This window comes from Cynoglossus semilaevis, chromosome 4, assembly GCF_000523025.1.
Source record: "Cynoglossus semilaevis isolate Cse_v1.0 chromosome 4, Cse_v1.0, whole genome shotgun sequence".
NCBI classification, from domain to species: Eukaryota; Metazoa; Chordata; class Actinopteri; order Pleuronectiformes; family Cynoglossidae; genus Cynoglossus; species Cynoglossus semilaevis.
This window is the reverse complement of record NC_024310.1, coordinates 7,352,031-7,365,879: the sequence shown is the minus strand read 5'-3', so window position 1 is coordinate 7,365,879 and position 13,849 is coordinate 7,352,031. Positions and strand designations below refer to the sequence as shown.

At 42.9% G+C, this 13,849-nt stretch overlaps 1 protein-coding gene across 3 annotated transcripts in view; it reads right to left on the bottom strand.

The window, feature by feature from the left end:
• Positions 1 to 10,335, bottom strand: part of nova2 (NOVA alternative splicing regulator 2) — a 64,698-nt gene extending 54,363 nt beyond the window's left edge. Inside the window, exons 1-2 of one of the 3 annotated variants that reach the window (XM_008308844.3) lie at positions 7,740 to 8,734; positions 5,006 to 5,074 (exon numbers count right to left, since the gene is read on the bottom strand). In XM_008308844.3, coding sequence (XP_008307066.1) covers positions 5,006 to 5,074; positions 7,740 to 7,896 — 226 coding nt within the window. In that variant the 5' untranslated portion in view covers positions 7,897 to 8,734. Of the gene's footprint in view, positions 1 to 5,005; positions 5,075 to 7,739; positions 8,738 to 10,235 lie in introns of those variants that run through there. The other 2 variants (XM_017032010.2, XM_008308845.3) reach the window with 2 other exon arrangements.
• Positions 10,336 to 13,849: the final 3,514 nt, after the last annotated feature.

The following is a 13,849-nucleotide window of genomic DNA, read 5'->3' as shown; positions in this document are numbered from 1 at the left end:
GTGGGGGGGTGAGCCGGGTTGAAGAGCGAGCACACATCCCGTCTCATGTTCTGGTGGTTTTGCGTCACGTACAGACGCCCGGGTGTTGCCTTTTTGGACTGATTTGTTTATAACACTCGTAAGTCATTAACGGTCCATTCTTACCGTCCAACACGTCTGTAGTTAGAGCGCTCTCCACGGTCACTGATTATCAGTAAACCTGTAGGGTCAGTGTTTAACTACTGACTATTCATCAATGCAGCGACTGCATATGAAAGGTAAAATTATTAAAAACAAATTGTAAATCGTAATGGACTAATGGACTAAAAGTTTGTTTTGTTATGACGACAGTAAATGTCAAGAATATAATATAAATATTTATTCATCTCCAAGTGAAATTTTATTAAAGTGAGAATCTCAAATATAACAAAAACAAAAGAGGACGTTTTATAACCGTCTCCTAGCTGTTGACTTATACTGCGGCTGGTTACATGACATAAATGACTCTCGCTTGTACAAAGAACAAACATGAGAGAACCCCAGCAGTGTGAACATAACCTCAACTGGTGAAGGGGGGAGGAGAGGGGGAGGGAGCAGTGGGGGAGGAGGGGGCTTTGGTATGGAGCTCTGGGACCTTGGAAAATATTCATCTCCCCTAAGTAGAGAGAGTTAAAGGGGCGGATGGAGGGTGGGAGGTGGCAGGCTTTGTCCAGCACACCCCCTCCAATCCTCTGCTCTTTTGTTGAGGGGTGGTATTCTCACACACACACACACACACACACACACACACTGGGAGCTGCGGCTGGACTCTGAGCAGCTGTCTTGGTCTGAAAGATGACATCGTCAGTCAGAAACAGAGCGCTGGCCTTCTTTATCGTTTATCTTCTCAGCGTGGCTTCATGTGTGGACGTTTCACCTTTTCCCTTGTGTAATTCATTCAATTTAGACCTGACATTTCAGCTGGTGACCATCCACGTGCACAGGGGGCGCCACTCTCCTGATCACATGACTTAAATGACGCCACGACCCTCTCAAATGAAGCAAAAATAACAAGATAAGTCATAGTATCAGATAAAACTAGAGTTGGCCAACGAAAAATAAAAAAAATTAAATGTCAATTTGTATTAAATATTTTCTTTCTACTCTTTCGACCTGAAGGATTTACATTAATTTCATACAAGCATTTTATGCTCTGGTTTTAAATATAGAATTTAATTAATTTAATTATTTTTTATATTTATATAATTTATTTTTTTCCCTTTGTTAAAAATGCAACGTTAAAATTTAAATGTTAATAAATCTTTCATCCAAACCACAGGAGAATCACCGAGGCCCAGGCGGTTTAAAAAATGCATCAAAGACGTCATGGGAGACATTCTGTTTCAAAACTTAACAAAAGAATCTGACAAAAAGCGTATAAAAAATTTTGCAGCACAATAAAAGTTTAACGTCAGCCGTTCAACTGTGATCGTACACAGAATCACGCCCAACCCATGTAAGTGTAAACGCTAACGCAGGCACGACGGCTAGGCTAACAATGAGAACGACAGCGGTCGTCTCCGTTCTCTCCCTGCAGTGTGTATCGTCTGTTTCTGTGCGAGCGCATGTGTACACACCAGTGTGTATTGTTTATGGACCAAGGCTATTTCAGAGGAGGGGGCCCGTCCACTCGCCCTCGTTGCATCGGCCCTTTCATCAATCTCTCATCCATATTCATCACCACACTGCTCTCTTCACCTATCACGGACCAGCTGGCGGTGACGGGCGTCGAACTTCACCAATCGCGGGCTTCCTTTTGTGGGAATATACCCACCTCTTCAAGCCTTCACCCCACCCTCCACAAGGGGGTTCATTTTTTTTTTTTTACTTTGACGCAGTGGATTAAAAAAAGAGGTACGGAGGGGGGAGGATGAGAATTAGAGTCAAAGCTTCTGTTGGCAGACTCCCACCGACTGTGGCTGAAATCGATCGACATCCTCGAGAAAAAAAGGTTTTTTTCGAGGGAACGTCGCCAATGACAACACGAATGATGAAGAGGATTGGGTGGGGGGAGACAAGATGGGAGGATGAGGGTGAGAAGGACAAAAGGGAGAGGGGGAAGTCGTGATGGACTGAAGTAGAACATGATTAGTATGGGCGAGGAGGAAGAAGACGAAGATGTGGAGAGAATGGAAGAGGGAGGGAGGAAAGGGAGCGGCCAAGCAAAGCTCTGGCTCATGGGTAAAAAGAACGAGCATGTCGCAGAGCACGACGACGCAGTCGACGATAGGCTGAGGAAGGGAACTCGGCGTACCAAAAAAACAAATATTTTTGACAGTAAACCAACTCTTTGTCATGTTGTCCTCCGTGGTGGTCCTGTTTCACTCATTACAGCTAAACACGAGGCTCTCGCTGCCTCAGCTGGACGGCCAGTCGATGACAAAGGTCCCAACAAAAAGATTCTACACCCCAGTCAAGATCAATAACTTCAAAGCAACAGCTCAATACCCAGCATGCATGTGTGCACATGTCAGATGTGCGTACGTGCAACGGCAGCACGGTTCAACAACACACACACACCTTCGTTACTTCAATATGTAGATTCGACTTTGCTCCTCCATACACACACACACACACACACACACACACACACACACACATAGATACACTGGCTCGTCGCCCTGATTATTGCTTGGCAAGGGCATTTCAAGGCCCCTCCTACTTTGTCCCTAAACAGACTTGCCAGTCAAACCATTTACTAAATGAATGCAGAGAAGGAGTGGCCTCGCTGTAATTTCTCAGTTCCTCACTTCAGACTTTCAACTAATGAAAGAACGCCTGGCAGCGGAGCACGTTGAGGGTTATACTACAGTACAAATATGGGTTTGTCTATATTTGGTCCAATTTTGTTAAGTGGGCATGGTCTACATGGGCCACACTACAGGTTCTACTTCATTGTCAAATTATCCCTGGTCGTAGATTAATTGGATCATTTCTGGACCCCCTGGTCGTAGATTAATTGGATCATTTCTGCCCCCCCCCAAAAAAATGGGGCCATCCTAGAGTCGTCCTTCTTTGTCAGGGCGAGGCTGGTATTTATACATAAAAACAATAATGACATCATCAATCATAAATAAAGGTCTCCTCTCTATGTAACTGCTGTGAAAGCTTTAAATATCGCAGCTCTTATGGCGATCACGCCATTTAAGAATTAAAAAAAAAAATCAGACTGTATAATTTGTATGTGTTCTACAAACATGGCAGCTCTAGATCATTGTTTCCCAAAGACTGGGTCGCGAGTGTTTTTTTTTGGGTCACATCATGTTTCCCAGGAGTTTACGAACAACATCTATTGACATTGACATTGGGTCGCGAAAGTTTGTGACTTCTAAAATTTGGGTCCCCAGAAAAAAAGTTTGGGAAACACTGATCTAGATGATGGTCTCTAGGAAGACAAGTGATAAAGTACAAACACCGTGTAAACACCAACCAAACACAGATAAACCTTGTACAAAATGATAAATTATTCTGGTCAGATTTAGGACCAATAGTATTATTTTGAAAAAGATAATTGGTCATGTGACCTACACAGCCGTCCAACAACATCCTGAGTGGATGCTTTTAAAAGCCCGTGGTTCATTCAGGGCAGGATCAACTCACCACAGAGTCCATTTGGATTTATTTGTATTATTTAAAGAGCAAAGAGTCTTTTTTTTTGTTTTTTACAGATTCAGATGATACTGTGGTGTAAAGTTACTGAAGATATTTTTCCAGCTGGTGCTCAGCGGCTTTCTTCCAAACCCTGATAACCTGAATCTATTGAAGCACTTCATACCTCAGACGCAGTGAGTCCAAACCAGCGCTCCCCATCAACGGGTTTATACACCGGTGTATCGTCTTTGTTAAGATGAGCCAACTCCACGCGGTCAGAACACTGAGCCCTGATTGCCCAGCAGCAGAACAAATTTACTCATTTGGTAAGTATTATGTCTTGCCTCAGTTGAAAACAGCTGCAGCTTAGACTCAGATTTAGATAATGAGCCGGTTTAATGACTCTGATCATATAATGTCTACATGCTCCCAAAGAGATCCTCACTCTGTAATACTGGGAAGAAGCCTGCTGGGCTGGAGTGAGGCTGATGTCGGGGGTGGTCGGTGAACAGCAGCTTCTCATTGATCTTTTGTCTTTAAGTCCTTTGGCTATTTATTAGACAGATATGATTTATGAGCAGCAGGGCTGCCGCGCTGCACTGTTGTTCCACATCTACCGTCTGACAGCTGACCAGCTCATTTGTCTGACGCTGCTGTCTGTTTTCCATACACACAAACGGACACACTCGGATAAAACCTGGAAACAAAAACCTGACCAAAAGGTCAGTGGAAACAGTCAACTTTTCCTTTTTCCTTTTCCTTTGTCTTTTCAACGTACTATCTAGTGTCTGTACGGCAGCAAATCTGATCGAATGCGATGGTAGAACACATGCATTGTGCATCACTCCTCACATCTGGATCTAAGCTGCAGCAACAGTTAAGTCCAAAAAGTGAAAATAAAAGCACAAAATCTCTGTTTTGGACTGAAACATTTCAGCCTCACTGTACCTGTAGGAGAGAAACATGTGAAACTGGACACAGACGTCTGTTAGTGGAGTTAAAGTGACAGACAAAGCAGTGAATCAGTAGTGATAAACTCAAACGTTTCGATAATATGGTTAGCATGAGGTCAGAGGTCATCATTTAGGCACAAATGTTGGCAAGTGACAATGAATAAACACTGAATTTGTTCATAAAAGGCATGAGAATGGATGTTATGACACTGAAGGAAAGAGAAATTATAAGAACATATCAACATGCATTTTCTGAGTCATGAGTAGCAGATGAAGGTGTTACATGTCACTGGAATTCTGGTTAGGTTTCAGGCCCTGCAGTGGTCAGAAGACCTACCAACAAAAGGCCCTGACACTCTGATAACTGCTGACTCAGAAGGTTACAGTGACCATTCCATATTTGAAAGAAAAAAGGTAGAAGATCAAAATCAAGTCTGTCTTACCATGAGTCTCAGTTTCTTGGTGAGGGAATACAATGCCTTCAGTTTCAAATAGGGGCTGCAGGAAGGCCACTACAGAGAGAGGAAGCACAGGGGTGGGGGGAGTGTGTGGTGTAAACTAATCATACAGAAAAAAAAAACAACCATTATCATGATCTCTTAGCAGTATTGGTTCAAAACTGCAGTCTGGGTGCAATTTATTTTTAAAAAAGTGCTCATACAAAAACAGTACTGAATTATGGCCAGAACTTTGAACAGTTTTTACATCTTGCTAATAATGTATGAATCACTAAAGTGAAATATCACATGTTACGATTAATTGGTCATTTGGTCATTTCATAATGAAAATCACATAAAGAGTTCAAACATATGACAGAACATTTTGAAACCCAGCAATTAATTAATTTACAAAATTATTTTTTTATTATTATTATTTTCAATCAAAAAACCCCAAAACAAAATCTGACTTATTTTAATAATGTTATTTTTTGGAGATACTTGTGTGTGTTGGATGTGAGCCCATCACCATTTTCCTGCTAGCGTTGACCTGGTGATCTTCCTCTGAGTAAATGCCTGCTCAGCTGCACTTAACATCCTCATCATCCTCACAACCTTTTCATTTGTCTAAACAGATGAGCTGATTTACTTTCACAGGGGCGGGGGGCGGGGGGTGGTAGAGGGGGCAGAGGGTTCCACTGCATTGATCTGCAGGAGAACAGCGCTGTCTAACATGCAGCTCACACCTTCGCCTCCGCCGCTGAGACGGACACTGTCTCTGTCCCTGGAATGTCTGTTACTGTTCCTGAGGGCTGCGTGAAATGCTGTCGCAGGAGAAAATGAACCTTTTCAGCTCATTAACGAGAGCCAGGTCGTCAAATTAGATTCTATAAAAAAATATAAGATAATAGAGTCTTCAGCATTTGTAATTGCAGCGAGAGCTGAATTATAATTCAAGCCTGTTTCCATATCAGATGACCCTGCACTCCTGCTGCTGATAGAGAGCGCTCTTTGATTATCTCTGCCTCTAAATCAAATCAAATCACACCAAATTTGCATATATATATTAATTAAGTATTCATTATTCCCTGAGGTTGACTTTAAGAACGTAAGAATATGCACAAACATGCCTCCGAATTGTAGGAAACAGTGACCAGTTTTTACATTTTTACACGCTCTGTTTTTGTTTTTGTAGACATATACTGTCGGCCTGACATTAATCAAGAACATTTGGTTATATTTACAACGACTGCATGTTGTTTTTGTAAGTACGTTTTTTTTTAGTACTCTCAGATACTGTATGTCTCTTGGCTGAATCTAACCCAGCGGTTGATGTAACAAAACATCACAATGTCTGTTTTAGGTTGCTAGGAGAATTAGCTGTACATTTGTTTACTTGTTTTATTCTTTATAGGATCTGTTTCTTGTTATTGTATCGAGCATTTTGTATGAGGCTTATTCATAAATATTTATTTCAAATGAATTTACAGTTTCAACACAGATTTTAACTTTAGTACTCTTTGTCTGTATTTCTTGTTATTCTGCTGTATATTTCTTAACTCTGGGGCTACAAATATTTATGGAAAATTCCAAATATATTTGTTTATTTCTTTTGTTTTATTCTAAACCTGGTCTTTAAAGCAACGCGATTTTTGTGTCCCAAACAAATACTGAGAACACACCAGTTCTGTGTAAAGTTCGGATTCTACTCCACGTTAAACGTCAGTGTCCTCGGCGGGAGAATATTCAGACTTGTATATAATGTGTCCACATGTCAGTGATGGAGGTGCATGGCCACGAGCGGGTTCTGATGGTTGTAATGTCGGATGATGGGAATGCTTGGCGCATGACAGCATGTAAACAAAAAACCAAATATGGTGATTGCCATGGAGACATGTCCAGATTTCACTGAGCTGGAGAATAATGGAGAAACATGATTTGACACTTTTAGGGAATTAAAAACTCCCCTCTTCTGTCTGTGTTTCCTAGAGGCAGGAGAGCAAAACATGAGAGAAGCTGCAGGCACATCTGAACACCGAGAGAGTGTCGCAGTGTTCGAGCAGCTCTGGTTCCCCGTCTTCAGGCCTGCTGCTGTTCATGTGCGTCCGCTTGTTTATCCGCCCGTCTGGGCTAATTGCACACAAAGCGACGATGGCGGTTGTTGTGTGAGATTATCACAAGGTCATCCGTCGCCGGATTGGATGGATGAAAGCATGCAATCACGCAGCGGCTCGAGCTGCCTCTCACTTGTTTACATCTTTGTGTTTGGTCCCAGCATGGCCGCTGTGGTTGTACGTAAACCTCAGGATAACGCCATTTTTATTTTTTATTTTTTTTCATTTTTTTTTAAATAAAGGGAATAAACATGGGATTATCTGCACAGCAGCAGGATGTGCGCAGAAGGAACTGAGTGCCTCTCTCATACCCCCCTCCCCCTCCCTCCTCACCCCCTAGTCCTCCTCATTGTTTCCTTCCATCAGAAGCGGAGGCCTGTGATTATTCTAACTGGTCGCAAACGGCTAAACACAACAAACAGCGAGTTTAAAAATACAGCGTTCCCTTTTCATTTGACCGCATACGTACGTGTAAGGTGTATAAAGTGGGATTCTATCGTACGACCCCTTCCCCCGAATCAGATCAACCTGCTCTCCTTTCTCTCCGCTACACCTCAGGACCCACATTCACCCAGACCCCAACCAGCTCCCCGCATCATCACCCTCCCCCCCAACGGTGCTCTTACCTCCCGTGTTTGTGCGTTTGGTGCTGCTAGCCTCCGTCGGCGTCTCCAGAGGTCTTTTGCGCGAGTCTGGTGGGTCGGACTCCATGTGTGGTTGCTGACTGTGATGGTGAGGATTTGAAAAAATCCCGTTTTGCTGTACAGCACCGCCGGCCATCATTTTCGAGCTTGCTGTTGGATGCTTGGGCTGCGTTTGCGTTCAATTCCCCCCCTTTTCCGTTATCTTTACGCAGCGTAGCCGTACAGACAAGACCTTGAGGCGAAGAAGGTTTAGGAATAGGAAAATACGCCTGTTTCTTACGGAGAGCTGAGCTGCGCGTTTCTCGGTGGTGCGCCGTGCGTACAGTGAGAGAGAGAGAGAGAGAGAGAGAGATGCTGCGCAGGGACAGAAAGCAGCGGATGATCAGCTCTAAGTGGAGAGAAAATCCGAAAGCAGTGCAGCTGGATAATCTTCTGGTCGACTAAAAACGCAGAAGCGTCAATCTTCCATCAACTCTGGGATATGCGGGCTACGATTGTGTGTCATTCCGCTGCGACCGGATAAAAGAGCGCACTCATGTCAAGCGGCGAAGGATGGTGGCGCTCCTCTGCTACACAGCGGCACGGAACAATAAATAAAACAAAAAAACAAAAATCACAAACCGAAAGACAAAGAGCTGGAATCAAACGAGGAGAGTGAACGGCTGGTGGAGCAAGAATAAAAGCAGAAGAAGGGGTGAAAAAATCCGATAGGGGGAAAAAGTCAGGTTGATATTTGGTGTTATCCGGTCCGGGGTTCGGCTCCTGAAGACACCCAGGGAGGACGGGGTGTGGGTGAAGACGAACACGCACGAACACAGAGAAAGATATATCTGCTGCTCGGTGTGTCGCTGGTAAAGATGCTGCAGTCTAGCGTTCAGAGCATCACTTCTCTGACTGGCTGCTGGAGGGAGCGCAGTGGAGCTGCTGACGTCACAGGGCCCAGCGATGCCTTCAGGCACTGAGTTTAAACTCGGAAACTAGCAGATCAGGCGAAAACCTTTTTAGAAACGCACTCCTAAGTGCAGAAACGGGTTGAACATTAGTGTTTTCACTAAAAATGATTTCTATTTTATATTCTGTTTGCTCTACTGATAGTAGAATAGTCGAAATATTTTTTAATAATTAAAAAGTAGATTAAACTTTACTACTATTAAAATATTAAAACTTTTTATTGACATAAAATTCAAACGCACAATTATTTGGGTTGGGGATTTTTGATTGGATTTAATTTGTGGTAAAAAAAATGCTCACAATTAAAGGTTGACTACAATGTTGTTGGTATTTCCTGAAGTTGTTTCACTTTGGCCAGCAGGTGTCCTTCTAACAACCAGAGATAAAATACTGTTTTCCTCAAACATAAATTCATTTTTGATCTATTAAAGTTTTGAACACAAAACCAGATCAGATTTATATAAAACAACATTGAATGCACCTTCACTGTAGGCTTTGTTATTGTGTTGATCTTAGGGGAGGCAGAGGGAACTCTGGTTCTAATTTATTTTATTTTTTTAGAAAAATATAAGTTTATATTAAAATGTTTTTGGACACGCCCATGTTTACTTGAACATCTGTGCTCGGATGAGGATCTTAATGCCAATTAACACTATTTTATTTTTATTATTTTACAAAACTCCATTATCACAAGTGTAAAATAAAGAATCCTAAGAGAAGTGACTAGTTTTAAATAACGTTCTGAGCAAACGGTAACTCGTCCACGTCAAATTAAAACGCTTTACATGCAAAAATGGTGGCATTTCCGATGGCACTTGAAGGCATCGTGAGAGAGAAAGCTTGAAATCGAAGTGGGAGTGAGAGGGACGCCCCCTCTGAGTAGTGATTGGCCGAGAACTCATTTCTCCGGCAAAAAGAAAAGGACATGGATGTATTCACCCGGCGGTGGAGTCACATAACGGAGGGGGCAGGATGTGGCGGTGTGCTTCTCTATTAGAGCGCCGGCAAATGCAGTGATGGCTGAAGGGGAGTCTGAAGGTCCTGCTGCGGCTGTCTGGAGCTGCGGTGCTGCCTGTCAGCAGGCTGTGGGACCTCACACTCACCTGACATCTGCAGAAAGGGAGCTCTGTCTCCCTGCTTCACAGTTACACGTCATTAACCACCAGTCAACATTAAAGAGGTGCTTGCGCTGAGTGTTGAATTATTTGTTGTTTATTATTTTGTGCTCATATCTCGTTATAAACCCTAAAGGTTCAGAAAATTGTAAATATTTTTGTTTTGTTTTTTCAAAGCACCTGCACAAATATGATGACCCCCCAGGTCAGACTGAACACCTCTGTGTCCCTGCCGGCCTGCCCACCATCCATCGTCAATTAAAGAAAATATATAAAAAATAAAAAAGTCAGAATTCCAAGTCGACCTAGATGACCACAATGTAAAATAAATACTTCCATGCTTACAGCGGAAGCATGAGACACACGCCCCCTGGTTTGTCTCACCTGTCTTCCCGGCTGCTCTGTGACCCACCTGTGTGTGATGTGCCTGACATCTCTGCGCCGCTCTGCATGGATGTGAAGAAGGATCCTCCACAACTGTGCTGTCTGAGAGAGCTGTACCCACCTCAGTTTGCCTCCCTCACTCTCTTTCTCTCTCCCTCGGAGCAAGAATAAAAGCAGAAGAAGGGGTGAAAAAATCCGATAGGGGGAAAAAGTCAGGTTGATATTTGGTGTTATCCGGTCCGGGGTTCGGCTCCTGAAGACACCCAGGGAGGACGGGGTGTGGGTGAAGACGAACACGCACGAACACAGAGAAAGATATATCTGCTGCTCGGTGTGTCGCTGGTAAAGATGCTGCAGTCTAGCGTTCAGAGCATCACTTCTCTGACTGGCTGCTGGAGGGAGCGCAGTGGAGCTGCTGACGTCACAGGGCCCAGCGATGCCTTCAGGCACTGGGTTTAAACTCGGAAACTAGCAGATCAGGCGAAAACCTTTTTAGAAACGCACTCCTAAGTGCAGAAACGGGTTGAACATTAGTGTTTTCACTAAAAATGATTTCTATTTTATATTCTGTTTGCTCTACTGATAGTAGAATAGTCGAATTTTTTTAATAATTAAAAAGTAGATTAAACTTTACTACTATTAAAATATTAAAACTTTTTATTGACATAAAATTCAAACGCACAATTATTTGGGTTGGGGATTTTTGATTGATTTAATTTGTGGTAAAAAAAAATGCTCACAATTAAAGGTTGACTACAATGTTGTTGGTATTTCCTGAAGTTGTTTCACTTTGGCCAGCAGGTGTCCTTCTAACAACCAGAGATAAAATACTGTTTTCCTCAAACATAAATTCATTTTTGATCTATTAAAGTTTTGAACACAAAACCAGATCAGATTTATATAAAACAACATTGAATGCACCTTCACTGTAGGCTTTGTTATTGTGTTGATCTTAGGGGAGGCAGAGGAAAATCTGGTTCTAATTTATTTTATTTGTTTAGAAAAATATAAGTTTATATTAAAATGTTTTTGGACACGCCCATGTTTACTTGAACATGTGTTCTCGGATGAGGATCTTATGCCAATTAACACTATTTTATTTTTATTATTTTACAACACTCCATTATCACAAGTGTAAAATAAAGAATCCTAAGAGAAGTGACTAGTTTTAAATAACGTTCTGAGCAAACGGTAACTCGTCCACGTCAAATTAAAACGCTTTACATGCAAAAATGGTGGCATTTCCGATGGCACTTGAAGGCATCGTGAGAGAGAAAGCTTGAAATCGAAGTGGGAGTGAGAGGGACGCCCCCTCTGAGTAGTGATTGGCCGAGAACTCATTTCTCCGGCAAAAAGAAAAGGACATGGATGTATTCACCCGGCGGTGGAGTCACATAACGGAGGGGGCAGGATGTGGCGGTGTGCTTCTCTATTAGAGCGCCGGCAAATGCAGTGATGGCTGAAGGGGAGTCTGAAGGTCCTGCTGCGGCTGTCTGGAGCTGCGGTGCTGCCTGTCAGCAGGCTGTGGGACCTCACACTCACCTGACATCTGCAGAAAGGGAGCTCTGTCTCCCTGCTTCACAGTTACACGTCATTAACCACCAGTCAACATTAAAGAGGTGCTTGCGCTGAGTGTTGAATTATTTGTTGTTTATTATTTTGTGCTCATATCTCGTTATAAACCCTAAAGGTTCAGAAAATTGTAAATATTTTTGTTTTGTTTTTTCAAAGCACCTGCACAAATATGATGACCCCCCAGGTCAGACTGAACACCTCTGTATCCCTGCCGGCCTGCCCACCATCCATCGTCAATTAAAGAAAATATATAAAAAATAAAAAAGTCAGAATTCCAAGTCGACCTAGATGACCACAATGTAAAATAAATACTTCCATGCTTACAGCGGAAGCATGAGACACACGCCCCCTGGTTTGTCTCACCTGTCTTCCCGGCTGCTCTGTGACCCACCTGTGTGTGATGTGCCTGACATCTCTGCGCCGCTCTGCATGGATGTGAAGAAGGATCCTCCACAACTGTGCTGTCTGAGAGAGCTGTACCCACCTCAGTTTGCCTCCCTCACTCTCTTTCTCTCTCCCTCACTCACTCACACACACATTTGGTTTTTCCGCGCACACACACTCTCTCTCTCTCTCTCTCTTTCTCTCTCGGAGCCACGCGGCTACCTTTCGCTCCCTCTCTCTTCCTCTTCCCTGCGCTGTAGCAGCGCGCCCTCGGTGCCTCTTGTAGATTATGGTCAAGGTGACATTGGGCTGCTTGCACATAGAGTGCATGAGCGCGCACACGCACATACGCAACGACACAGTCGCACAGAGCAACCGTGTCACGCTGTTCACCATCAGCATGAGAAACTGTTCTCCTGCTCTGGAAACAGGGAACACGGCGGATCCAAGGCACATGGATCCACAGCACAGCACCGAGGTGTGAAGGCCTGCCAGAGGCCAACACACGTCTGTGCACACGCTCCTCGGTGCAATCTGCAGAGTGTCACCGAGTTTGGAGTGGAGCAGAGGAGAAGTCTGCAAAACACAGATCGGTGAGGGTTAGTATCTCTGCACGAGCATATGGAAAAAGTAAAGTGGTCCCATAAGCAGTAAAACACAGCCCAGAGCATTCTTGTTTTTATTAGCCAGATGTTACTGGGACAGGTTAAAAGATCTAGTTCTGCAAACTCCTGTTTCCCTCTCCAACCCCCCACCGCCAAAGAGAAAAAAAATAAAGAAAAAAATCTTTCATTCACTTTTGCTGCCTAGGCTAAAAAAGTACATACTAGACAAACTGACGCATGCTCAGTGCGTACCTAACACCAGAGGACACTTACCTCACTTTAATTAGAAGCTCACCATAAATGCAGTTCAACGTTACATTTATTTCTCTACTTGATCCAATAAACCGGCTCAGCTTCAATGTGAACTCAAGTTCAGTTCCCTTATATTTAAACATCCCCGACTGTAAATTTGTAACCGCTGTGCTCAACCTCTGGCACCAAACATTCCGTGTGGTTGGGTCTCATTGTCAGTTGAAATTTGCTTCGAGATCAAGATCACTGCAGCTAAGGAAAACTTTGTCTAAGGGCAAATCATGCAAAAATAAGAGAAGCCACAGAAGTTTGTCAGCACTGTAGGTTTGATATGGTCCTCGTGCCAAAACCCCTCATCTGGGTTGACTGACAACTGGTATGAAGGCCACACATTTGACCAAACCTCATCCCAGGTTATACTGTAGATCTATCTGATTTGTCATGGATGGAAACAAAGAATTTTTAAAACATATATATATAGTCAAATGACTTGTCTTAAAGTCGTATTCTCTTTATTTTATTATTATTATATATTTTTTTACTCCATTAAGAAATATTATATATATTATATATTTTTTTACTCCACAAAGAAAAAAAACACTCAATGTCCCTTTAAAGCGGGTTAAGGAGTCACTTTAAGGAAGCACGGTCAAACTTGCAACTCATTTTTTCCCACAGTGTAATAATCTGAATACAAAGGTCTCAGTTTAACCGGCAGCAAATGTTCCACATTAGTTCGGAAGTGGAAAAACTTTCCAGTCGTGGATTTTTCATTTTTGATTATGGAATTCCCAGTTCTATGACTACAAATGTTTGGTCGCGACTC